The sequence below is a fragment of the Echeneis naucrates genome, chromosome 6 (assembly GCF_900963305.1).
Source record: "Echeneis naucrates chromosome 6, fEcheNa1.1, whole genome shotgun sequence".
In the NCBI taxonomy this organism is placed as follows: Eukaryota; Metazoa; Chordata; class Actinopteri; order Carangiformes; family Echeneidae; genus Echeneis; species Echeneis naucrates.
In genome coordinates this window covers 15,953,632-15,977,588 of record NC_042516.1, presented here as the reverse complement: position 1 = coordinate 15,977,588, position 23,957 = coordinate 15,953,632, and the positions used below count along the sequence as shown (strand labels likewise).

Sequence of the window (23,957 nt, the reverse complement as noted above, 5' to 3'; positions counted from 1 at the left end):
ACAAACAATACATACCTCAGGATCAATAGATTAATTGCTGTTCATTGGATTTGTAAAACAAAATTGAATAATATGAGGAGCTGCCTTGAGTCAGCCTTTAACCAAAAAATATATTCTCAGTTCCTTCCCCCGATGCTGCCAACATCGCAGGAAGGAAATGATGCAGCTGTGATGTTCACAAGTATGACCCGTATGTGCATGGCTGCATACATGTGTGCATTTCAGCGTGCTCAAGCATAAATCAGCACTGCTGACAGGGGCAGTTGAGTGATGCAGAGACAAGATTGTTCACATCAGCATACTGTGGATTATTGATGGCCTCAGACTGAGTGTGGACACTTTCTATCAATTTCACATGATGGAGGAGCAGAGACCAGCTATGTAATGAGAAAAAAGATAGTGTAAAAAATAGACACATATATTGGCACAAAAAAGGTAGTTGCCCTGCTGTTGAATGCATTAATCATAGCTACCATTTGCCAAATTCTTTGTCCATCTGCAAACTGCACCAATATCAGAACTGTGATTTCACTGTAACCTCTAAAGAAATAAAAAAGAAAGCGAATGGGGCTTGACTGTTTTGGACATTGTAGGTGTTTGTTTTCTGTCACAGCCCGCAGCATGTTTTGTCCCATTCTCTCCTGTTCTGCCTCTCTGTTCTCGACTCTCTCCGTTTCTAACCCCTGCCTCCTCCTCCTCCTCCTCCTCCTCCTCCCCTGAGCTCTGGCTGGCTGCTGGGTTGGCTCCTCTCACGCTTTGCCACGTATGTAACCTAAACTGTGCAGGAGCCAAGCAGGGCTGGGCCACAAGGAAAGCTTTCCACAAGACCAGCCTGACTCCCTCAGTCTCTGTACACCATGCTAAGCGAGGAATGAAATGGGATTGCACATTTAGATTTTTCAGCTCTTAACTGCTTCATTTTCAGGCTGTGTAGTTCGTTTCTGTGTCTACCTCCAGTCCATATGTGTCCCTGTCTGCTGTTTCGCTTTCACTCTGTCTCTGTGTCAGATTTTCACTCTCCTCTCGGTGTCTTGTGTTACTTTAAAATGCTGCCCTGGCCCCTCTCATATAAACATAGGCTCCTCCTTTACTCTTACTTAATGTCATTAACAGGTGGCTTTCGAAAATAGACCCAAGTACGCAAACAGCACGGATGTCACAGTTACAGACATGTTTTTAATCATGCTGCCAGGACTGCTGTCATGTGAGGACCACCCTGCGTCACCCTGGCTCACTGCTTTAAGGTTTCAGACATGACAGCGATATGGACGTGTGCTGCTCCTGAGTGTTACGGGGGCAGCGTGTGGGACATACGTACACAAACACATACATTTAATCATCAACAGTGTTAACCAGCCATACCACAGCCCCCTCCCCTGTTATCCTCACTTTCCATACCTCTTACGTACCTCCTTCCCACCCCCTTTCCCTCTCTCTCTGCCACTAACTCTCCCATCACCACTCGCCCCCTCTGTTAAGTTTCAAGCGTCTCTTCCTCCTGAACTGAGCAACACCACCAAACAGGTCAGACTTATTCTTCTTTTCACTCCAGTGCGTTAGTTAGTTGTTGCTTTCTTCTGCCCATGTGTCAAACAGATGGCGAGGGCTGCTGTTGGTCAACTGATTTTGAGGGTTCCCTTTTTGCACACCATAAAACTGCCCGTATGTACAAGCTGACCCTCTGCTCAGCTGCTGTGGAGCTGCAGTCAGTGCACCATAGTTTTTGATCCATTATAAACAACATAGACATGTCTCAGTACAGATCTGGATAATCCTTCATTACAAAGTAAGGTTTGCATTTGTTATCTGCCCCCATTGTTCTTTAACCCCTCTGATCATCCTGGTTAATATGGATGTAATGTGGTCGAGTTTTGTAATTGTGTGATCACTGACTTTGCCGTCAGCAGCTGAAGTCTTGATGTTCATTACAGTTAATATTGGAGCAGTATTTTAATGCATTGCTGCTATTCCAAAGTATTAGTTAATCAGAGACATGTTAGCGTGTCAGATAAGACAATTACATCTCTTTACAAATCTTACTGTCAGTTAGTTTTACAGCAATAAATCAGAATTATTGTTAGTATACTTTTGACAGCAAAAATATTATGTTGATAAAGATCTTTGTTATGTGTTATTGTTGAAGACATTTCTACTATCCATTAATGATCAGAAAAAGGTGAAAAGCACAGACCACTAATCTTCAAAGAAACACCAGCTCTCACACAAGCTCCATGTTTCACAGATGAACAGTAAATGAAAACAATTCATTCTGCTTTTGCAGCACAAACATGAACATTAGCTTGATTTTTTAGACAGACAGAGAGCTTCCATAAGATTATTGAACAAAATAGCCCTACCAGTAGAAGTACATAGTATTCAATCAAATTCATCTCTTATCTGATTAAAGGAGTCACTTCCAAAAGCAAAAGCTGATCAGTTTCAGAGATTTTAAGTTTACAATAACACAAAACAGAATAAAGGAGCAAATCTTGTATCAAAACAGTTTCTTGAAAGTTTTTGTTTTCATCTTATCAATTATATAATTAACTCTGCTCTAAATAATTTCTGAAGTCTCCTGTTTGGGATATATATATATATATATTTCTGTTTAGAAAGGCCTTACTTTTGACCATCTTTATAATACTATGCAGGAAATAATTTCAAAATGTATATCCAAAGAAACTGTCATTTCTAGGGTTAGGGTTAGAAGTTGTGCACTGCTTCTTATGTTTACACTGTGTATATACTAATATTGTATAAAAGATGATACTCTGAGTGGGTTAACGTAGCTCCCTGCCTATATAAAACCTCTGATGCTGTCAGCACAAAGCTCTGAATTAAGTGATCTACCAACTGTGTGTGGCCGGTTGGTGCTGCCCTCCTAACCGCTGGCCCCCACTATGTGACCTGTTGGACTGAGTTAATTATTGCAGCCCCCACTCTGTCAGAGGGTTCAGGCTTGAATTATCACCTCCCATGCGCCCTGCGCAGAGTGGCGACACCGGTGCACCCCGTCACTCATGTTGTTTAAACTTACTCACAGTTTGGAATAACTGAAACTGTGCGTAAGCTACAGTGTGTAAGCTACACACACTGAAACACACTCAACATGTTTCTGAAGATTCAGTCTTTTCTGATACACATGATGCAGGATGGGAGGTATTTATGGTAACTTGTTATCCCTTTAGATCATAGGTGATGTGCCTCTCAGCCAGAGATAGTTTACCTGCTCTGGGATGAGATCTGCTGTCAGCTCCTTTGGGAAAATAGAAGATGGGTGGTTTTGTCTGGCACCATGGAGTAATCTCTCACCTTGACCTCATACCAAACAACTCCATTTGTTCATTCAACAAAATTGTTTCTATCTCTGAAGCAAAATCTGCCTTTCAGGAAAACACCATATGGCTTATTGGCTGAGAGTGAATCATATGGCTTTTAGGAGGGGATTGTGTAGATGCTGATGAAGCTTTTGTAAATTACAATCACACTGGTGATGAAAGGATTTTGCTCATGTGAAGCATATGCTGAATGATCTCTCATCTTTCTCTTTCATTTCTCTATTTTAGTGGATTGGACAAAACACAAACACTGGCCCTCCTGGTCCTGCCTCCATCTCTTCTCATTCTATCAATACCTACTTCATTCACACCCCGACTTCATTGTAGCTTCAATCAAATCTCTTTTTGTAACAGGAAAGTTCATAGCTGTGTCTCCTTTATTTCAATACATGTTTATCCTTCCTGAAGAAACACTCTATCTAACCTGAGAATCTCTTCCTTACATCTTTTTCACCTTTTATTATCTATTATTATAAACATATATTCGGGTAATATTTAGCCCACGTTTGTTGGCCCATCCCCTGGTCCTTCTGGTCAGGCCTGGCCATTTGAGAGTATGTGGTCCAACTTCTTTGTACAGCAGGATGAGGAAGGTCGCATTGGAGTCGCCGGGGCTGGACAAGGTGGGGGTCTGGGTGGAATGAAAGGAGGAAGGGGACAGAGGCGGATCCACAAGATAAGTGACAGCCAGGAAGGGAAGATCAAGCTGGCTTTCTTCGTGTCTATCATTGGTGTGACCCTGACGGTTTTGGGTGTGGGGACAGAGTTTTGGGTGGAGCTTGCCCAACCCAAGAATTTCAGTGGCAACCAGACTTGCCAGATGGCCCACTATGGCCTGTGGAAGGGCTGCATCCGCACCCTGTGGGTGGCTGACATCGACCCAGAGAGGACAAGCTGTGGCCCTGCAGAACTACCTGGAGGTGAGGCCTGTGGCCAGTATATCTGTGTGAGATCGTGTGAGTTTTTGCTCATTTGTCCCCCCTCACCCTCTTTGTACTCTTTGTGAGGTGAGCAGGTGAGGATTCTGGAGGGAATGTGTCTGTTCAATGTTTCTCTGACTGTCTGCTTATGTCTGCTTTTCTGCAAACTGAATTGCCCAGCGACGCAAGTCTACATTAAGACTCCCTCCATACTGAAGAACATGCATCAGTGTGAAAGTGAGCTGATAGAAAAGGGTGGAAGAGATACTTCTGAGAAGCTGTAAGTTGTTGACATCGAGGAAAAAAACATGTGCATTTCTTTGCAATCATCAGTGATGTGAAAACAGAGGGAGCAGGCATAACTAATATGGTGTATGGCCTCTGGGAATACGCTTGCATCTGTAGGACTTTCATCTGAACCCATGAGACACCAAGTGAAATCAAGATGCCATAGGTTTAAATCTAAATAATTTGCGTTCCTTAAACATAATGAAGCATTGTCATCAACACATTTCTGAAATTTGACATATTGTGTCTGCATTCTGCTTATCTGTATCCACTATAACCTTGCAAAGGAATAGACGGAGGATAGTAGAGTCTGTGAAGCTGCCTGCATACATATGTATCTAGGTCATCCTACATATAATGTGCACATTGAATCATTAAAGAAATACGATAGTTGGAAACAGATCTTGTGGAAAAGATGCCACTAAAGCTGTTTTCCATTGTTCTCCTACTGTAACCACACAAAGCTGCATGTAGGGACGACATTACATAACACTGTCCTTGTGATTCATAATGTTGTCTCGTTGTCTCAGCATTTTTAATTTTAAGCTTTTCTCTTCACTTCTCTTCTCTTCACATCTGTCGCGCACTCAACGCAGACAGGTGATAAAGGATACAGGTTTATTGTGTTGATGAGCATCCATGTTAAGCGTCGTGACAGCGCTGTTCTAAAAACACTTTATTCAACTTGATCCTGGTTACGTTCTTCTGTGTGCGTCAATTATATGCACGGTGACCTATTTCTGTCTGAAAAGAGTCAGAAACCGAGATGCAGGTATTGTAAGATAGAGATGGGCACGGCATGGCAGGCTTTATGAGGAGCTGCTCCTGGGATCAGTTCTTGTCTCAGGGAATTTTTGGAGATGCAACAAAGCGCTGAAGACACAAAAGAAATTTCCTCATCCAGCAACAATTCACTATAACATCATATATATGAGCACAAAATAAAATTCCAATACATCTCCTTGACTGGTGTGTCACTGGATTGTTTTATAATCAGTTTTCATGGACTAATTCATCTTTCCCGTCACAAGACCTACATTTCACGCTTTTTCCCACAAGCTACAATATATCTCTGCACTTCCAAGATGGCCTGTTAGTGTGTGAATGCAGCCAGTATGCTTCTGACAATCTTTCTCACACTGTTGGCCCACGCTGCCTGTTGCAGATGGCCGTGGGCTCCCCATGTTTGGAGGAAAACAACTGTTTTTGCCATCTCTGCTTCTCTCTGTCACATCCCTGTTTACATGCCTTTGGCTCATGTCCCAAGCAAAGTGCAGCACGCTGATGCTGCGCCTGTCATCTGAAGACCAGTTATCCATCTTTGCTGCCTGCTGGAGAGGAACATGACAGCTCAATAATTACAGCCTCAGCAGGGCTAGCAAAAGCAAAACCAGTTGACTATGATACCATAATGTGCGAAAAAGAAATGAGTAGGTTGATAAATGTCTGGGTCGACTTTTATAAAAATGTTTACGTATTTTCCCCGACATAAACATTTATGTGGTAAATTTGCGAGCGTGTGCAAGCATGTGGTCACTTTGGACCACATAATGTTCAGCCAATCGAAGTCATCACTATGTGCTTGTGAAGCCAAGTGGAATCTGACTACTTCACAGTTTTTGTCTAAATATAGAGAGGGGGAAATGAGGAAGAGGGACAGACATGGACGGAGGGAGAAGTGTGTCTAATGCAGTATTAACCAACCCCTCTGTGCTTCCTCCCCCTCTTGACATCTCCTGCTCCCCTCACCTCCTTTTCCATCTGTGGCTCCCTTCCCTTTTCCCCTTCACTCACCACCGGCCTTACTCGTCCTTTTCCACGCCGTCTCTCGCTCTCTCTCTCTCTCTCTCTCTCTCTCTCTCTCTCTCTCTCTGAGCTTTTATCCATATTTCTTGCTTCCCTCTTCATCTTTGGCCCCACATATCCTCTTCCTGGGCCTCTCCATTTCTAACCTCCATCTGCCCCTTCTCTCTGTCTCCCATTCCTTCCTCCCCTCTGCCATTCACCCTCAGTGTTTTGCTGTCTCTCACCCTCTCTGGCGGCACCATATGTGCAGTGCTTGGCAGTGTTTGTGTGTGTGTGTGTGTGTGTGTTTAGCAATGTGTGTCTCTGGATATTCCAGCTAATGCTCAACACTTGGATATAAATAGGAATGATGCCTGGAAGGACAGCGAGTATGGATGCATAGTAGGCACATCATAGAAGACCAGCAGCCATACGTAGAGTGAGTGTGTGTGTGTGTGTGTGTGTGTGTGTGTGTGTGTGTCTGTGTCTGTAGCACTTATCTCTTTTCTTTTTACCCACAGAGACAAACTGCACCTACTTCAAATTCTTCACCTCTGGGGAGAATGCAGTCATATTCAAGAAAACAACTACCAGGAGTGAGACATCATATCTTCCCCTGCAATTTCTGACATACAGATACGTACTAACAGTTAGCCAGCATCCAGCATCAATATAAAGATGTTCAGCCCTGTGCTCACAGACCATCCTGATAGTTTTTGCATGTTTTAGCTCATTAACTTCTGCTGCCACCCATTTTCCAGAACAAACCCCTAAGCTCTCACACTGATTAATGTGTTTACCTTCCCATCCCAGGAGCCACTGCCTTCAGTGCAGTTTGAGCTCTTGGTAGTTACATCACAGTGAACTTAGAATCACCCTTATCTCCTCTGAAAACTTCTTTCTTGATACATTTCATCGACATGTGATACACACTAAGTGAACGGTTTTTAGCTAAACGTAACAATTCAAATAACAGAAGCAGATGAATATGCTTAGTTAGTGTCGAAACTATTACAGGGGTGTCTTGATTTAATTTATCCCCAAACCATTTATGGTCATCTTGTAGCTTCTAAATTGTCCATGAATCATAAACCAATGGCTGCCATAAATGGCCTAATGGCATGCTAACAGCTGAAAGACTCAACATCTATATATTAAAATGCTAAAAATGCCATGCCAACATGCTGATGCCAAGTGATTATAATGTTTTCTATACACACTTTCCATTAGTTCCCACAAGTCATTCTCACAGGCTTGTGAATAACTGAATCAAATTTTATGACAATCGTTAAATAATCTGTTCATTTCACGCTAATTCATGACTGCCAAACTCACAGTGGCACGCTAGCTGAAAAGTTAATCTTTCAATCCGTCACACACACAAAAAACAAAGCCGCAATTATACTAGTCTTATTATACCGCTTTTTATTGTGAATCAATAAAAAGCGGTATCTGGCTTCTTCTTCTTTTCACTAACAAGTCTCTTTCCTAAAGCTTTTATCTGTTTTATCTGTATATAAATTAATAAAATGCCTGAGTGGTGGTGTGTGGAAAGACACACCTGGCACTGGCTTTTATGAAATGTGGGTCTGCTTTTTGGGTTGCACCTGTTCAGGTTTACATTGCCAAAATATAAATAATAATAAAAAAACAAAAAACAGAAGCAGCGACGAGAAGAGGCACAATCCACAGCATTTTTCTATCTCAGTGCATCTGCAGTCAGTTACAGGTGAAAGCTTGAGCAACATCTATTTTCCTAAAATCTTACACACATCTTTATACTCTTATTATGTCGCCATCATTCATGTCTCTTTGTTCTCTTTTACAGACTTGAATCTTGCAGCAGCTATCGTGGCCCTTTTGAGTCTCACCATGATGGTCATGGGGTCCATCTGTATTGTCATGTCGCTGAGCAAAGGAGTGCGCTTTTTTCTCAAGCCAGCTGCCTTCTGTTTCATCCTATCAGGTATAACTCAACTGTAGAGAGGAAGAGTGAACCTTTTTGCCCTGAAGCATGGGAATGTCCCATATAAACTGATGTGTGTTAAGATCATTTCTATTTGATCTTTATCGTCAATCGTATTTAAATATTTTTCATGGCTTAGAGGGCACCTTGTTTTAAAATGTTGTGATGTATTCATAGTTGTTTTTTTTTTTTTTTTTTTATTCACTCCCTTCCCTTTGTTCAGGCGTACTGATCCTTCTGTCAATCCTGATATTCCACCAGTCTGTGCTGGCCTTACTCTCCAGTGACCATACCGTACCGTTACACCACGAGCTCTCCTGGTCAGTGGCCTCTGTAGGTTCAGCTGGAGTCACTCTTATTTTTGGAGGTTTTCTCTTTGTCATCCTCTCTCTTCCTTTCAGCCCCTGGCAGAAATGCTTGCCACACAAGAACAGCGCCACCTAGCACACGAATTATGAAATCTCAAAATGATTATCTTGATGAAGCGCTTGAGGGCCTCCATGAGAGCTCATTTCCTGATGACACTAACCATGAGCTTGCTCTTGGCATTTAATTTGTCAGAGAGGTCATACTAGGTCTTAATCAAACATAAGAAAAGCCAACAGCACATGAGAAAGCTCTTTCATTTAGGCTATAATTAGTCTTGTTGGGTTTTTTTTTTTTTTTTTTTTTTTTTTTTGTAGAAAAATAGATGGAGGCTTGTTAACTTGCCTAAAATTGCACAACCTATATATCTAGTTTTGTGTTGTGCATAGGTAGAGCAAATATATTTTACATTACAAAATTACAAAAAAAAAATGTGACAAGATGTGTAGGTGGAAAATCATTTATAATAAATTGCATTTTTTTCAATTATTACAATAATGAAATTGTATTTTGACTACAGCTCAACATGCCTATGCACTTTTCTTGGGCTCTCCTGGCTCCTGGCTATAGCCTGTTATAGCCTATTTTATTTGTGTTTGCCTTTCATTTCACCTTACATTTCAATGTAAATTTACATAAATTTTAATGCTTGAAAATGAACTATTATCCCATTAGTGAACAGATGCAGATGAGGTTTGTAAAGTCAACACAAAAGTTATTTGATTTTCAAATGTAAAGTCATCCTCCATGTTCAGGTGATCCAGGAAAACGGTGGTTAGAAAAAGACAATGCTCAACATTATCAGATAACATAGGGGGGCTGAATCTGAATGTAAAAATTTTGTTTTACAAAACTATGACTTGATGAAAAAGCAAAAAATGTGTAAGTGAATGAAAAGATTTGGAATGCGTATTATTAATTGAACCTTGCACCTTTTAAACCTCTAAGCTGTCTTTCACAGTCTCAATTTCAGAAGCATCACAACAAAGCCACAGAAACAAAGAACTTAGTATTCGCTGCAGTTCTCTGTAGTTTTGTAATGTAGCTGTAACTGCAGTATTACACTGCAGAATGAACACAGGGCTGCCAATTACCTACCAATACCATGAAGCTAGACAAGGTGGCTGAGTAACAGCCTCGAAGAAAATGAAAACAGCTCCATTATAGAAATATTCACTTAATAGTAACAAGTATTTACTGATATCTGTTATATTTTACCTTATGAAATCAGTGTCATTAATATTCTAGCAGTCAGTCCTACACAGCATTTTTTACACCTAATACTTAGTAACAAAGAGGCTATAGTTGCCATTATTTATTACTTGTGTGTGTTTTACAACTATTGGGTGAATGTTGCTTTAGTATATGAATGTAAGATGGATGAAATCAACTGTGATAAGAGATTCAAATACCGTTTTGTATATCAAACTATTTTATGGACTCCATTTGTAAGATCAACTCTGTACATGAAATGAATTTGTTTATATTTTGTAAAGGTTCCTTGTTTGTTGATTTCATGTCAGTCCCTTTATTAGAAACATGTATGTAGCCAATATACATTTTGTGTCATAGGATGCTTAACTTTTGTCTCCACGAAGAAATTATATTTTCCCTGATATAGATTTTACTCATTTGGACTTGTGTCTGCATACAGGACAGTATGCAGACACAAGTTCTGCTTTTCATTAAAGGGATTTGACAAACAATCATGGCCTCCCTTATTTGTTGGCATAAGACCCTGTCTGCCCTCAAACTTTACCCCATTTTCACCCCTGCACAGTGTGACTCCTAACCTCTCTGCCAAACACGCCCCCCGCTCCAAACCTGCTGCTCTATAATTAGACCAGAGCTCATTGCAATGCATTTCACTGCAGAGGTTAGGAAACCTTACCCTTGAATTTCAACGATGTACCCCCCGTCGGCCTATCCTCATACCTCCGTGCCCTCTGCGCCCTCTCCTCTTCTTCTCCACTCCTGACCTCAGTGCACCACTTTCTCTGATGTCTCTGGGGAGGGGGGTGAGAACTCCTCCACTCCTCACTTCCCCCCACATCAATACGCACAACTGATCAACTCAAAAATGTCTTCATAACTTTGTCACAGCTGGATTTTAGTGGCATCTGGACAGTCACATTTGCTCACATGCTCACTTTAACACACACAAACATGCTGTCAACTCCCAGTAGGCAGAAACTGAATCCACATGACACATTATCCTGGTTGTATATATAGCTGTTAATAGTTCTACTGAGACTGTCTGCATGGACACTAGTACATGTTTGCAAATGGAAATGGGCTTCCTGGAATTCTTGATAAAGGACTTGTAAATTGGAAGTGAAACTCTTATGAGTGATATTTTACCACAAATATAAGTGACAACATTTTTTCAGACCGTGATAAAGGACAATGCCAGGTTTGAAACGAGTTTGCTTTGGCAGACTCTTAGAATTCCTCATCGAAAATATCATCACTGCATCAGTGAGCATGTAACTATTGCAGAAGGTATGATAATAGCAGGGAAGAGTCCTGCAGATAACTAATCCTCTAGGTCCAGGAGCACTACTAAGAATCTCAGACTCCCTGTCAAGGATGTGACACCGCCTCCCTGTTGTCCAAACCTATCTGCATTATCTTTACTCTCTCAGGGTACTCTTGGACTCTCTTGGAGTTTGATCCTCTCTGAAAGATATTCCATATTCCTCCCTCCCACCAGTGAGGTCAAGTGACCAAAGCAGACAATGACAGCTTTTTTTAATTATTCATGCAAAATCATGCATGAGGAACCAGATGGGACTATTAAAAAAAAACAAAAAACACACATTGTACTCAGGAAGGACAGTGGTCGGAGAAGAGCACTCTGAATTAACTTTCAGTTGATTTTCATTATCCTTCTTGGCTAATCACCACCCATCTGGCGCTATTCATAAATAAATTTTATGAGCCTCAGGTCTGACAGTGTCTTTTAGCATCACAGCATGCCAAAGATTACCAAAGAGTCCTTGAACTTCTTTTGCTTATAAGAAAAACGTTTGCTCACCAGTGATGAACTGTTTGTGTGTTATAGTCCAGTGGTGGAGAGGTTACGTACTGTACTTTGATACAAATTTTTAGGTTTGTCTATTAGTCAGTATTTTTGTTCTACACATATAGATGGACTTTTGTATATATGTTTCAAGAATTATATGTTCTCCTATTTAAATCATAATTTATATCTGATATAATTTCTAAGCGCAAAAAAAAAAAAAAAAACAGAAACAAAAAAAAGTTTAAAGTATTTAAACTTGCATCCACATCCCTCTAATTCAAAAGTTTAACTGCAGAACAAAATGCTTCCCTCTCATATGGATGCACAGGACAGTTTCAACATCACACTCATCTTGTATATTCGTAAACTGAGATTTAAGGTGAGTTTCTAGTATCAATCTCTGCCCAGATGTCATCCTGCAGAGTTAAGCTCAAGCACTCAAGTGAAGGAGCAACGCTCAAAACATATTCCTGAGTGGAGGCATCCTTGATGCAGGACTTGTAATGGAGAATGACATCTGCTACAACTAAGAATACCTCTTCCACAGCTGCTGTAGCCCGTCAACCAATAATCTTGAGGGATATTCAAAACACATTTATGTGCTCAGGCTGTTCTTCATGGGAGACCCCAAATTCTTCCTCAGCAAAAAAAACAAAAAAACAAAAGACAGAAGTCTGTGAATATGTCTGTTATTGTTGTTTGTTTTTTTTATAAACTTCGTGCAGTACAGTGTTTAAGTTTATCACACATTTAGATAAACCATAATCATTTGTCTAGATATATCTATTCTCAACTACATACTATTCATATTGCCCACATAAATGCTATCTGTGTGCAGTTTTATCACATTTTTTCTTTTTCTGAAGTGAAATCAAAGAAATGAAAATATATAGAATCTGGAAGCATCTGGTTGTTCTTTTGTTTCTTCATCATGTCATGTAGGAGGTGTGTTCTTGGTTTCAACCCGGATCTGCCGCCACTGTGGTTCATTTAAAAGAGACGTGGGGTGGGGGTGGGGCTACACGTCTTCACATTCTCATCAACATAAACAGAACAGGTTGGAGTCCAGACGCAGGAGTCCACAGTCACAGGGGAAGCACAGTGAAAGCAATCGTTGGGGAGGTTAAGGGACCGTCTGTGTGGTGAATCTGTTATTGGTCATGTGACAAAGTATGAGAAACACTGATCATGTGACCAAATATGGGCAGGGGAGCAGCCAAGAGTGGCGCCATAGGGCGGGCAGATGACACCACCCAACCCAAATCCTGGGAGGACACCAGGAACAAAACCCTCGAGCCGTATCCGCCCTGCCCAAACTGCATACCCGGTCTGAACAGTGGGCCTGAAACATATTGGTAGACGTTACAAATATATGAATGCTTAAATTACAATGTACAGCTATTTTTCCAAAAGTTTTTCTCTCTAGTGTTTTTTTTTTTTTTTTTTTTTTTAAACCCTTTCAACCCACATATACATATTGTATTTTTTGCCACTGAAAATGACGAGTTGCATGTGCCACTTTGGGACTCTTCATAGAAAAAATGATTCTTTTTTTTAATATATATATATATATATATATATTTTTTTTTTTTGCTCAGGCAACAATCTTTACCTGATTCTGTACAAATGTATTATACTATGTCTCTTTTTTCTGCTTCCTCCAGCCAGAGGTTTCTGTTAATGCCCAAGAACGAACATCTTCAACACGACTATACCTACAAGTACTACTGTTAACACTGATTAGAATGGAAATAAGACGAACAGAGGCCCATAGAAAACTCAAGACTCGTAATAACAATGAAGTTTGTCAGTTGTCTCAGTCACTCACATTATTGTTGCATTTCTTTCTGTATCAGTATTGGAAGACAATTTACAGTATTCACATCTGACTTCATGTTATAAATGAAAATCATATAATGTGAGGGTTAAGGAAAAATAATAGAAGTTCTCATTCTCCCACATATTGTGCACACTCATGCATGACAGTTACACACAGCTCACCGACAATCCCAGAGGCTGTGCATGGAAGAAATTCACAGTAAAAGTTGTCAAGATCTAAAACGAAAGAGAATCAAAACAAAGCACAAAAATTAAGATTTCATTCCAAACTATGGTGTTTGCAAATACAGCTAGCCTGTAATAACGCTAAGAATAATCACAACAACAATTTTACATTTAATAATGATGTGGTTAAATTAGCAGTAATATTGCACGAAAAATGTGGAACATTTTCATAATAGCCCAAGGGTAATTGCGTTTGATCATTAACAAAATAAATCATTTCTAGCACATTAAAATATCAAAATAGTTTTATTGTGAAAGTTCATTGTTGTTGTTATTATCACTCTGTTATTACTCTTTTTTTGTTGTTGTTCTCAGTGAGATAGAGTAGACTAAATAACAGTGAACATGAAGGGAGAGATATCCCATTTCATTTTCATTTGTCTGTTTGTTCTCCTATTTCCTGCTGAGCCACACAAACACAGTGCTCCTCCCTAATCTGCCGTCTTTCACTGCCAGCCATTCTCCCTCTTCTCTCCCTCACCCCTTGCTCCCCCCATCATTCCCTCTCTCTACACAGGCGTTGTCTTCCTATTGAGGGTGTTCGAGTTGCTTTCCCTGTCCCCCTTCAGCCTGTCCAGAGTCCCCATGCCACGCTCTCTGTCTACTGTGGATGAGGTGAAGGGTGGAGGGCCGGAGCCCACCGAGTTGGGCATCGGTGCATTTGAGTTGGAAGAATTTGAAGGATTGTGGGACTTAAGCGAGGGGAGAGTACCGCTCATCATCACTCCCCCTCCACCCCCATCTTTGGGAAAGCAGTTGTGGAGCTGATAGAGTGTGGCCCTGTCCACCGTTCCATACATGGGCGGTAAACCCCCCAGTTTGGGGTCACGGGATAATGTGTAGAGGGAGATGTCGCCTCCAGCCAGGGCTGTGTGAGAGCGGGAGTGGGGGTTTGGTAGGGTGGACACTGAAATGGGGCCCTGGGAGAGCAGCGCAGATGGGGGCAGGCCAAAGTTCTTGCTCCCACCTCCTCCTACAGGCGAGGGGTCTCGGGAGCGCGAGGGGTCGGTGGAACGGGATGAGGAGCGGGATCGGCGGCGGAAGCGGTAGCTGGGCAGGCGGAGCATGGCGTGTGTGGTACTTTTGAAGATGTCGGTGCGTGAGCGGCAACGCAGCTCCTTGTTCTTCTCAATGTAGATGTTGACGGCCAGCACCCCGACCATCTCGGCCATGATGAAGGACAGGCCTCCAAAGTAAAAGGACCAGCCGTAGGAGTACTGCCACTTCTTGTCCTCGTCCTTCTTTGGAGAGATGTCCCCCAGTGCAGCCGAGATGTACACGATCACACCAATTATGTTACTCAGACCTGAGATAGCAATACAATACAAGGTATTTACTGAAGGGCTAAAAAAGACTCCACCAGACCAGCTTACAGTACAAATAAAGTTTGTATGACACAATGATGAGCGACAGTCTGTAAAGACAGCTGTGACAGACGATGTAAAACCCGACATTGAACTGACAGAACGGTCTCAGCCCAAGTTGACAGTCACAAACAAAGCATAAAAACTGTTATGGCACTTGATATTTTCCAGACAACTACTCACACATGCAGACAGACATGAGCACGAGTAAGCACATGTATTGAGACACAGATGCACGTACCTGCAGCCACAAAGAGGATTCCTGCCCCCAGGATGATGTTTCTTTTGCTCTTATAGAAACGACTAGCAGCAATGCATACCCCTCCCATAAGCAGCAGGATGGCACTGAGGATTGGGAAGATGTTGGAAGCCCTGACTACCCCTAAATAGAGAGTCAAAGGGAAAACAACAAGGAAAAGGAGTATAAATTTGTGTTAAACTGCATTCTGCCGGTCTTGTATTCTTCTTGGATGAAATGCAGCGTCGCTCTCTCTCAGTTACCGCTAATGCAGACTACTACTAGTTCCCCCTGCTGCTAATACACACCAAAAGGATTCAACTGCTGACATTTATCTTAAGGCACACATGGGAAATATAACAAATATGACAATATATTGAGCAAAAATGCTTCTACAAAGACAGTCTTTTTCTTTGACCTCTACTTCTCTATTAAGTTTGCATGTGTTTGGTAAAAGATAGACCAGTTCTCTGTACTTTTGCAATGTAGCTGTAACTGCAGTATTACACTGCAGAACGAACACATAGCTGCCAATTACCTGCCAATACCATGCAACCCAGGTTTTGAAGCTAGACAAGGTGGCTGAAGAAAATGAAAACTGCTCCATTAAACAAACACTCACATTTCTGAGCACACAACTGAGCCAAACTTTCCATGTGGCCTTCAGTCTTTTCAGGAGGTCTGCCAACCATGCACACACATGCACACACATGCAGTCAACTCACATACAAACATACATTAACACCCCCCTCACATCGAGGAGAACTAGGCCACGGGAGAGAAAATGCCACCTAAATGCCAGCAAAATGTCTCCACAACATTGTAAACATGACACAAGCTTTTGCTTGTGTATGCACAGGCAGACGTGCAGCATATCATGGAGCAGAAACATACCACTGCAGGGCATAGACTATCAACCAGGGCATGCCATCTCCCATGACTGTCTCTGCACTCTCATGTGTTCATTCTTTCCTGAGATTTTCGTCCAAGGAATGAGTAATAGAAACACCAGGACTAACAGGTTATGGAGAGCAGATTTAGGCTTATTTTCTCCTCATTTCTTCGGCTCCTGGTAGAGCTTCCCTCGCTCTCATCATCCACACCTTGTAATGCTGCAATCGACTTACGTAGGACGTACTCTGCCCCATCATGGTCAAAGTCCGCATCCTCGGGGAAGTGGTTGATCTGAGAGCACACTCCTCTCTTCACTCCTGGGATGCAAAAAGGAGGGAAAAAAAAAAAAACTGTGACCAGACACAACAAAAGTCAAGAATTCATAACTGCAACCTTAAGAAAACATAGCAGCAAATATCCTCCAGAGAGACAAACGGATTGACACTTGAACACAGTCATCACAGTCAAATCCCCCTTTTTTCTTACTCCAAGCTCAAAGTATGTGCCCAATGCTACATTTCAGCATCCTCATACAAAACATCACAAAGGTTAACGGTTCCTTTAGGAAACGGCAGTTAGTCACATCACATACAAACATGTAAATGCATCCAAGTATGCAGACACACAGGCAGACAGATAAGTACCCGGTGGGGTCTTGCACGTAGACAGACAGACGAACGGAGGGATGCACGCACGATGATGACAGCACACCACTGTTGCTGATGGATGGATTGTGAGAAAGATGGAGTGATGGAATGAAGAGACACAGATGGAGGGAGAAATGGACAGATGTGACATGAGCTGGTCTCTTTCTCACAGCTCCTATGTTTCCACAGGTTGGTCTGTAAAGAAACAGATGGAGGTACAAAGGGGGCCGCGTGGATCAGTGTTACCAGTATCAGATACAGGCTCAACAGACTGCTTTGGGTGAAACATACTCTGAAGCTCATGCACCTTTACAACAGACTTTTTTTTTTTTTACACCTTGTGATGGATGAATGTAAGTTAGCATTTTTGACAGATGTCCTAAATTATAAAAGCATGTGTTTAGAGGAAAACCCCACAGGTAGAAATATTTTAAATCGTGCACTCACATGAAGGTGCAGCTATATTATGAGCTAAATATACTTCAGTGTAAAAGAAATAGACAGGAAAATGGATTTATAGTATTTTCCTCTGGGCGAAGGTGTGTTGTTAATACAAAGCCTCGACGAGCAAAGTGCATTTTACAAATGGCTGATCAGGTGAACCGCTCTATATGCAGACAGGGAATAGAATCTGGCGGGGGGTCGTGTCCCCTCCAAAGGGTTTCCAGGCAAATTGAAGTACCTTTATTTGGACATTTTCTATGAAATCTGCCAATATTTTAGAAAGAAACAATCTGAAATGGACCAGTAGCCTCAAATGTCAGGTAAAGAGCATAGAATGGAAACACTTAAGCAAAGCGTGAGCACTTTGTGATTGTGCTGAAGAACAGTAAAAGAACGTATTTACATAGTGATACTTGCTCACTGGAGGATTTATCCTTTTTTTTCCCTGAATGGCTCGAATGAAAGTCATTTAATCTCTCAAAAGCTTAGAAATCTGTGAACAAAAATCCTACAAATAAAATAAAATATTCAATGGCCGGTAATTCATTGCAACACTAACTTCAGTAAACCTGCAGAATTGCTGGAGAGGACAACAGGACACACATCTCTATCCACAGCATAATGTGCCACCCACCCGCAGGCATAAATCTTTTAGAGCTAGCATGTCCTGCATTTCCACTCCAGCTACACCTCACTGCATCACTGCATGACTACTGAGCATCTATCTTGGCTGAACACTCCACAGACATCAAGGATACTTGACCTCTAAGCCGTGCCAAGACACTGTCTGCTTTACTGCACCACAATGTGAGAAACAAGACTCAAAGAGAACGACCAAACGCAACAGGGAAGGCAAGAAGAAGAGGAACTAGTGAAAGATGAAAAGTCATTTTTGGGGGAGCGAGAACGAGGGATAACAAGTGGAGAAACGGAAAGAGCGAGACAATGGAGGGAGTGGGTGGGGCGCACTGCAGAAGAGCTGCAAGCTTATCTCGAACTGGGTGCTTTTCTATCAGGGAGCTTAGCGATGAGGACATATTAGCTTTGGAAAATGACCGAGTACAGGAAGGACTAGGAGAGCCAGGAGAGCCAGGAAGTTATTTCCTGGAGACAGATGCACTTCAACCTCAGTTTAAATGTAAACCGAGAGATCGTTAACTGCCCGTACTTTACTTGAGTATTTATTTTTCTGACAACTTTTCACGTTTACTCCCTACATTTATACACAAAAATATGTGCTTTCTAATGCTTACATTGTAAAGACAGGTTCATGACTTTTTTTATAAAAGAAAAACCTCCTAAGATGACAACACAACGTAAAAGCATACGTAAAAGACGTGACGAACTAGAGAGGGAAAGAGGGAGAATAAGCGTTGGGGACAGGTAACCGTGGGAAGAAGTCGAGTGAGTGAGGGGACGGTAGAGAGAGAACCAAGTTGTACTGTAGCAGAAACTATCAAAGGATGTATTGTGTTTCATTAACAGCAAAAATTCATTTTTACTTTTTTTTTTTTTTACTTTTACTTTAAAAGTACATTTCAGAGCCTGTACTTTCTTACTTTCACTTGAGTAAAGGAGTTGAATCAGTACCAGAGTTTTTTTGTTTTTTTTTTTTACACACGTATCTGTACTTCTACTTAAGTACAGAATACTTTTGCCACCTCTGTCAGAGATAAAAGGTTTTTACCACAATGACTTCAATTCAGTCAGTGCTGATAAGTTAGATTCGTCATTACCTCCATCAGCTTGATTGATTAGTCAAAGAGATACGATTGTGTGATGTCTAAATACAGAAACCTTCATTGAACACTGTGCTATAATGAAGGGCTTCATGTTTTTATGATCCAGCAGTAATAATATACATCTGCTGTCTCCGTAGCAGCTGATAAAGAATCCAGATGCTCTCGTCCTCCTTGGAGGCGTCAAAACAGCAGTTCACAAACCAGCGGGTGATGTCACAGTAGCTCACATCCAGCCGAAGGTTTCAAAAGATTTTGCCTACAAACTGGCTCCAACTTGACTCCAAACTGGCTTTTTCTCTCCTTGCTGAATGAGTATGGTATCATAATGATAGGCCTCCACATCCGTTTTCATTAGTGACAGCTACAGAATACACAATAAAGTTTGCTAACTTGTTGTTAACAGTATTGTGTAGTCCTGTTATTGCTCTGTGGCTTACTGTCAGCGCTGCTGAGGAGTCTATCACAGCCATGCCAGGGTAGGCAAATGGTTGTGGCGGACTTTTTTGTTGGCTCTGGTTTATACATGGTTGTTACACTTTGTTTCATTGTGGCTGGCACTTTTGAACAAAACACCATGCCACAGTTGCCAAATTTGATGCTTCTCAATGATGTGAACATTGGAGTTGTGATCGACTTTTTTATCTTATGATTTTGTATATATTGACTTGTAATTTCAACAGGTCTATTCCCTCTTACATGGAAAAAAAAAAAAACTTTTTTCTTTTCCTTTTTTACTTTTCCTGCTTGAGTTAAATCTCAACATGCCCTTAAGGCAACGAGATGTAGTGTGACTGCATTTAAATCTACAATAAGTACTAAAGTACAATAAGTATTCGGATAATGTTACCAGAGCTGTAATGCCCCATGGCAGTCTTCACTGTATCCTTTAAAATGAAATTAGGGGCATCAAACTTCCTACATGCATCCTGATCAGTCCAAATCCCAACAACCAAATCCAAAATGTCTCCCACAGCTTCTTCTCTACCTTCGAGGCAGCATATCCTCCACAGTCCAGAGTGGGTGAGCGCTCCAGGGTCCTTCTTGTCCTTGTTGTGGGGGTCATCCTGGGTGATGTTGGCTGTGCTGTTGCAGATGAGGGCACGGGAGTACAGCCAGTAATCCGTCCCTATTGCCACCGTCATCAGGCCGAAGGCAGCGAATGCCCCCACGGTGGTGAGAAGGATCTGGATTCCCTTCTCACACACCATGCCTTGAGAGAGAGGAGTTAGAGGCAGACAGAAAGAAGGGGCAAGGTTGAATACGAGAAAGACAAAGAATAAACATGTGGTTCGAGAAAATGAGTAAGAATGGGATAACCACGCATGAGTGTGTTCGCAATAACACCGAAAGTGGAGTTTAATAAGAGAAGACAGCCAACGTGCAAGTGAGATCATGAGGGGCAGAAAGAGGTGAGGGGCACCAGTGAGAGGGAGGAAAGGAGGGAAGTGATGAAAGCAGATGAGAGCCAGGAGGAAGCAGATGTACGAGACGCATAAGTGGGTTTATGATGTGTCCTTGGAGGAGAGTTGGATGGCTCTGCTGACTGAGCTTAACAAGACAAAATTGATGTGAAACACAACAGCTCACACCCTCCCAGTCTGTGGCTACTCCATATTCATGACCATGACACTCTCCCCAGCTCAGAGCACACACACACGCACTCACATACACACGTTCGTACTGTTAAGTCTATAATAATGGCAATGAAGGCGCATATAGCATGTACATGTACAACAAATCCTGAATTCATTTACAGCTCACCACATTGGCCTGAAAACTTACTTCAGCTGCCTAAAATGGATACTTAAGATACTTATATATTATTTCTAAGAACAAAAATTTGGTTTTTGCTTTGACTAAACTGATACAGTCAGACTTTTGATCCGGTAAAGTAAAACTTGAAAGTAAAGTAAAATTTTACCTGACGGCGAGTTTCTATCCTTCGACTCAATTTTGAAATCTTTCTTTTCCTCGTCAGTGAAGAACGTGCTGTCCCCTCAATCCGGACAGCATCCATCGACTGTTTTCACCCGCTCCCCTCTCTCTTTCTTGCACTTTTTCCTCTGTCTTTTGCCTCTTTCTCTCTTCTTCTCTCCCTCTCTTATTCTTCCTCCCAGGAAAGGTGGGGGCAATGCAGGTTAAGGCTTGAACGGTTGTCCCGCTCTCTGTCCGTTCACAGTTAACAGGAAGCGTGAAGCAGAAAACCCGTGGCCATCACTCTGCTGCTGCATGAAATAAAGCAAAAGACTTATGTTGCATTTTACTGGTTTATTAAGTATTGTGAGGACAGATATGTTCAGTTTCTTAACAATAGTATCGTCAGTTAATTACTTATATTTTAGCAATTCTTTTCACTTTGGATTCATCTGATAATTATGTTAACCAGCTGTGTTTAAAATTCAATGCCTCCCATAATGAGAGAACGACCTACTCTCTTTCAATCAATCTGTATAATTAAAGGTTGAAGAAATACATATACCAAGTTTCAAAAACCTGATGATATTCACTTTACTGTCTCATAAAATGAAACTAAGCAGAAAATCAGTAATCAGTAACTGAGACGCTTGTGCTGAGATATTTATAGACATGCTAGTGATATGGCTCCGGGGATGACAATGTTGGATTGAGATATCTGAATAACTACTGGATAGATTGTCATGAAATTTGGTTTACACATTCATGTTCCCCTCAGCAAGAATTGTGAGCAAACCACTTTGGTGATCTCCTGTGGCTTTTTAATTCAGCTTCATCCAAAGTTCAAAAATAGATTCTGCTGAGTATTTATTTTACATTCAAATATGTAATACATCAAAAAACAACAACAAACAAAGAAAAAAACAACTGCAGCTACACATTTTGGTCAAAAGTTAGCATCCTAACACACTAAATATAAGATTGAGAACATTTGCATGTTAGTATTATCAGTCTGCATGTTAGCATGCTGACAGTAGCATTTAGCTCAAAGCACCTCTGTGCTTGGAGCTGCAAGAGTAACTGACGGCTGATTCTTGCTCCTCGGAAATAACTGAAGTGATCCTGGTTTCATTCGGCTAGAGTTGCAGATTCATTTTCCCGTAAAAACAGTTCAAAGTGATCTTTTTGACGGCTGACGCTTTAAATGCACTAAAAAGACCAATCATAGTAGTAACAGCATCACAGGCTAAAGACTGAATGACTCCAGAGTGAGTTTCACTGCATCCAGTCTGAATAAGAGGAGCAAGAGGGGGAGGCAGAAAGGACCAACCCGACATTGTTACCATAGCAACATTGAATTCCAAAGTCTGGATCAGCATAGAGCGAGGGGGAAAGGGAGAGGGGCAGGCAAGAGATAGAGGGAGAAAGAAACAGAGAGAGCGAAGCAGAGAGGGGACCGACGAGAGAGAACAGAGAGAGGAGAGGCAGAAATGAGGGGGAATATTTCAAGTTAGGAGTGTTGAGTCTGAAACCCCAGACAGACAGGCGGACAGTGCGCTAGTGCTTTATCAATAGACTTGTGTGTGTCACCACTGCAACACAGATGCTCCCAGGCACACACACGCGCATGTGCATGTCTGAATACACATGAACAAAGTCTCAGTGTGCAGATGAAGCAATGGCCATTATTCAGCAAACATTATTCAGCAGACATAACGTGGTGCTGTCAAGTCTGTTAATATTTTATGATGCAATATGGCACCGTGATCAAAATAGGTTACATCCTGTTTGCATTGTGAGACCCAAAACCAAGCTTTGCCCCAGAGACAGAAGGAGAGATGGGAGGAAAAAACGGTGTGCTGGGTGTGTGGTTTTTTGTTTTTTTTTTATTATGTGTGTGTCTCTTTCCTCTCCACTGCATCTGAGGATGGGTCTAGTCCAATCTGATTGAATTCCAGTAATGTTCCCCTCAGCTCCTCTCAGTTAGACAGTTAGCCTCCTATCTCTGCGTTCAGGCTTCTTATTATGTAAACCGTCAAATGACACCAACACAGCGCAGCTTATTTATACATCGTGGGTTCATATGTGCAAGCAAACAAGTGAATGTGATTATGCATGTGTGTGTTTTGTGTGTGTGTATGTATTTTGTGTCATCTATGACCTTCCAACCCTATCAACATACTGCCTCTCCCTGAGGAAAATACTTGTCCAGAAGGGGAATACACTATCTCCAAAGCCTAAAAATGCTGCATCTAATGTGTGTTTGTGTGTACTTGTGTGTGTGTGTGAGTGTGTGGTCTCTGACTCCAGTATTTAATGAATGACCTTAAGAGTAACCTACTAAGTTATTCCCCATAGCAAAAACTCCCTTGTGTGGCAGATCATAATTGTCATTTAACTATCTGTAATTTCTATTTTCCACCAATAATTAAGAAAGAGGGGAGGAAGGGGGATTAAAGCACGAGAGCGTGAAAGAGCAAGAAGACAAGAAAAAAACAAAGTGTGAGAGTTTTAATCAACTGTTGGGGCAGTTTGGCTGATGGCTAGGTCGTCAGATTTTTGGGGGGAGTTCCAGGAAAGGTTTTATTTGGCATACATTTTCAACATTATAACCACGTATAGGTCAAGCTGAGTACATATGGGAAAGAAACTGTATTAGATGGATGTTAAAACTGATAAATGTGATGTGACTCACATTAAGATTTCATTACACTGATAGATGCTTTCTTTTTAAAGACCCTTCAAAGTGAGTACAACACTATAGTTTTAGTGTATTTGGAGAATTCATGAAAGTACTAGCTACTGCACTTATTAAATAAGTGCAAGTTAAATGGGTAAGGGCATTGAAGTGCATAGTAAGTGTTGGATAGACATATTAGAGTTGGTGTTGGTGCACTCAGAAGAGATGAGTCGTCAAGAGAATCTGGTCTGATAGGGATTGGTAGCTTGGAAGCTTGGTCGA

General features: G+C 41.5%; 2 protein-coding genes across 2 annotated transcripts; one reads left to right on the top strand and one right to left on the bottom strand.

Moving 5' to 3' along the window:
- The first annotated feature begins 1,447 nt into the window (after positions 1-1,447).
- On the top strand, positions 1,448-8,889 carry cacng6b (calcium channel, voltage-dependent, gamma subunit 6b). The gene is made up of 5 exons (XM_029504111.1): positions 1,448-1,524; positions 3,567-4,258; positions 6,853-6,927; positions 8,160-8,297; positions 8,521-8,889. Exons 2-5 carry the CDS (start codon positions 3,895-3,897, stop codon positions 8,739-8,741), a joined length of 798 nt encoding a protein of 265 aa, XP_029359971.1. The 5' UTR covers positions 1,448-1,524; positions 3,567-3,894; the 3' UTR covers positions 8,742-8,889.
- A 5,372-nt stretch (positions 8,890-14,261) lies between these two features.
- cacng8b (calcium channel, voltage-dependent, gamma subunit 8b) lies at positions 14,262-21,126 on the bottom strand. The gene is made up of 5 exons (XM_029504071.1): positions 21,003-21,126; positions 20,067-20,291; positions 16,482-16,565; positions 15,358-15,498; positions 14,262-15,058 (listed from the first exon to the last, which is right to left on the bottom strand). The coding sequence occupies exons 2-5, from the start codon at positions 20,287-20,289 to the stop codon at positions 14,262-14,264; spliced, it is 1,245 nt and encodes a 414-aa protein (XP_029359931.1). The 5' UTR covers positions 20,290-20,291; positions 21,003-21,126.
- Between the last annotated feature and the right edge of the window lie 2,831 nt (positions 21,127-23,957).

Excerpts from the sequence above, each read along its gene's own strand:
- cacng8b (XM_029504071.1), bottom strand. The coding sequence starts at position 20,289 with ATGGTGTGTGAGAAGGGAATCCAGATCCTTCTCACCACCGTGGGGGCA. Across the intron at positions 16,566-20,066 it reads GAGGATATGCTGCCTCGAAG|GAGTGAAGAGAGGAGTGTGC; the intron begins GTAGAGAAGAAG and ends TTTGCATCCCAG. Across the intron at positions 15,059-15,357 it reads AATCCTCTTTGTGGCTGCAG|GTCTGAGTAACATAATTGGT; the intron begins GTACGTGCATCT and ends TTGCTATCTCAG.
- cacng6b (XM_029504111.1), top strand. The coding sequence starts at position 3,895 with ATGTGGTCCAACTTCTTTGTACAGCAGGATGAGGAAGGTCGCATTGGA. Across the intron at positions 4,259-6,852 it reads CCCTGCAGAACTACCTGGAG|AGACAAACTGCACCTACTTC; the intron begins GTGAGGCCTGTG and ends TTTTACCCACAG. Across the intron at positions 6,928-8,159 it reads CAAGAAAACAACTACCAGGA|ACTTGAATCTTGCAGCAGCT; the intron begins GTGAGACATCAT and ends TCTCTTTTACAG.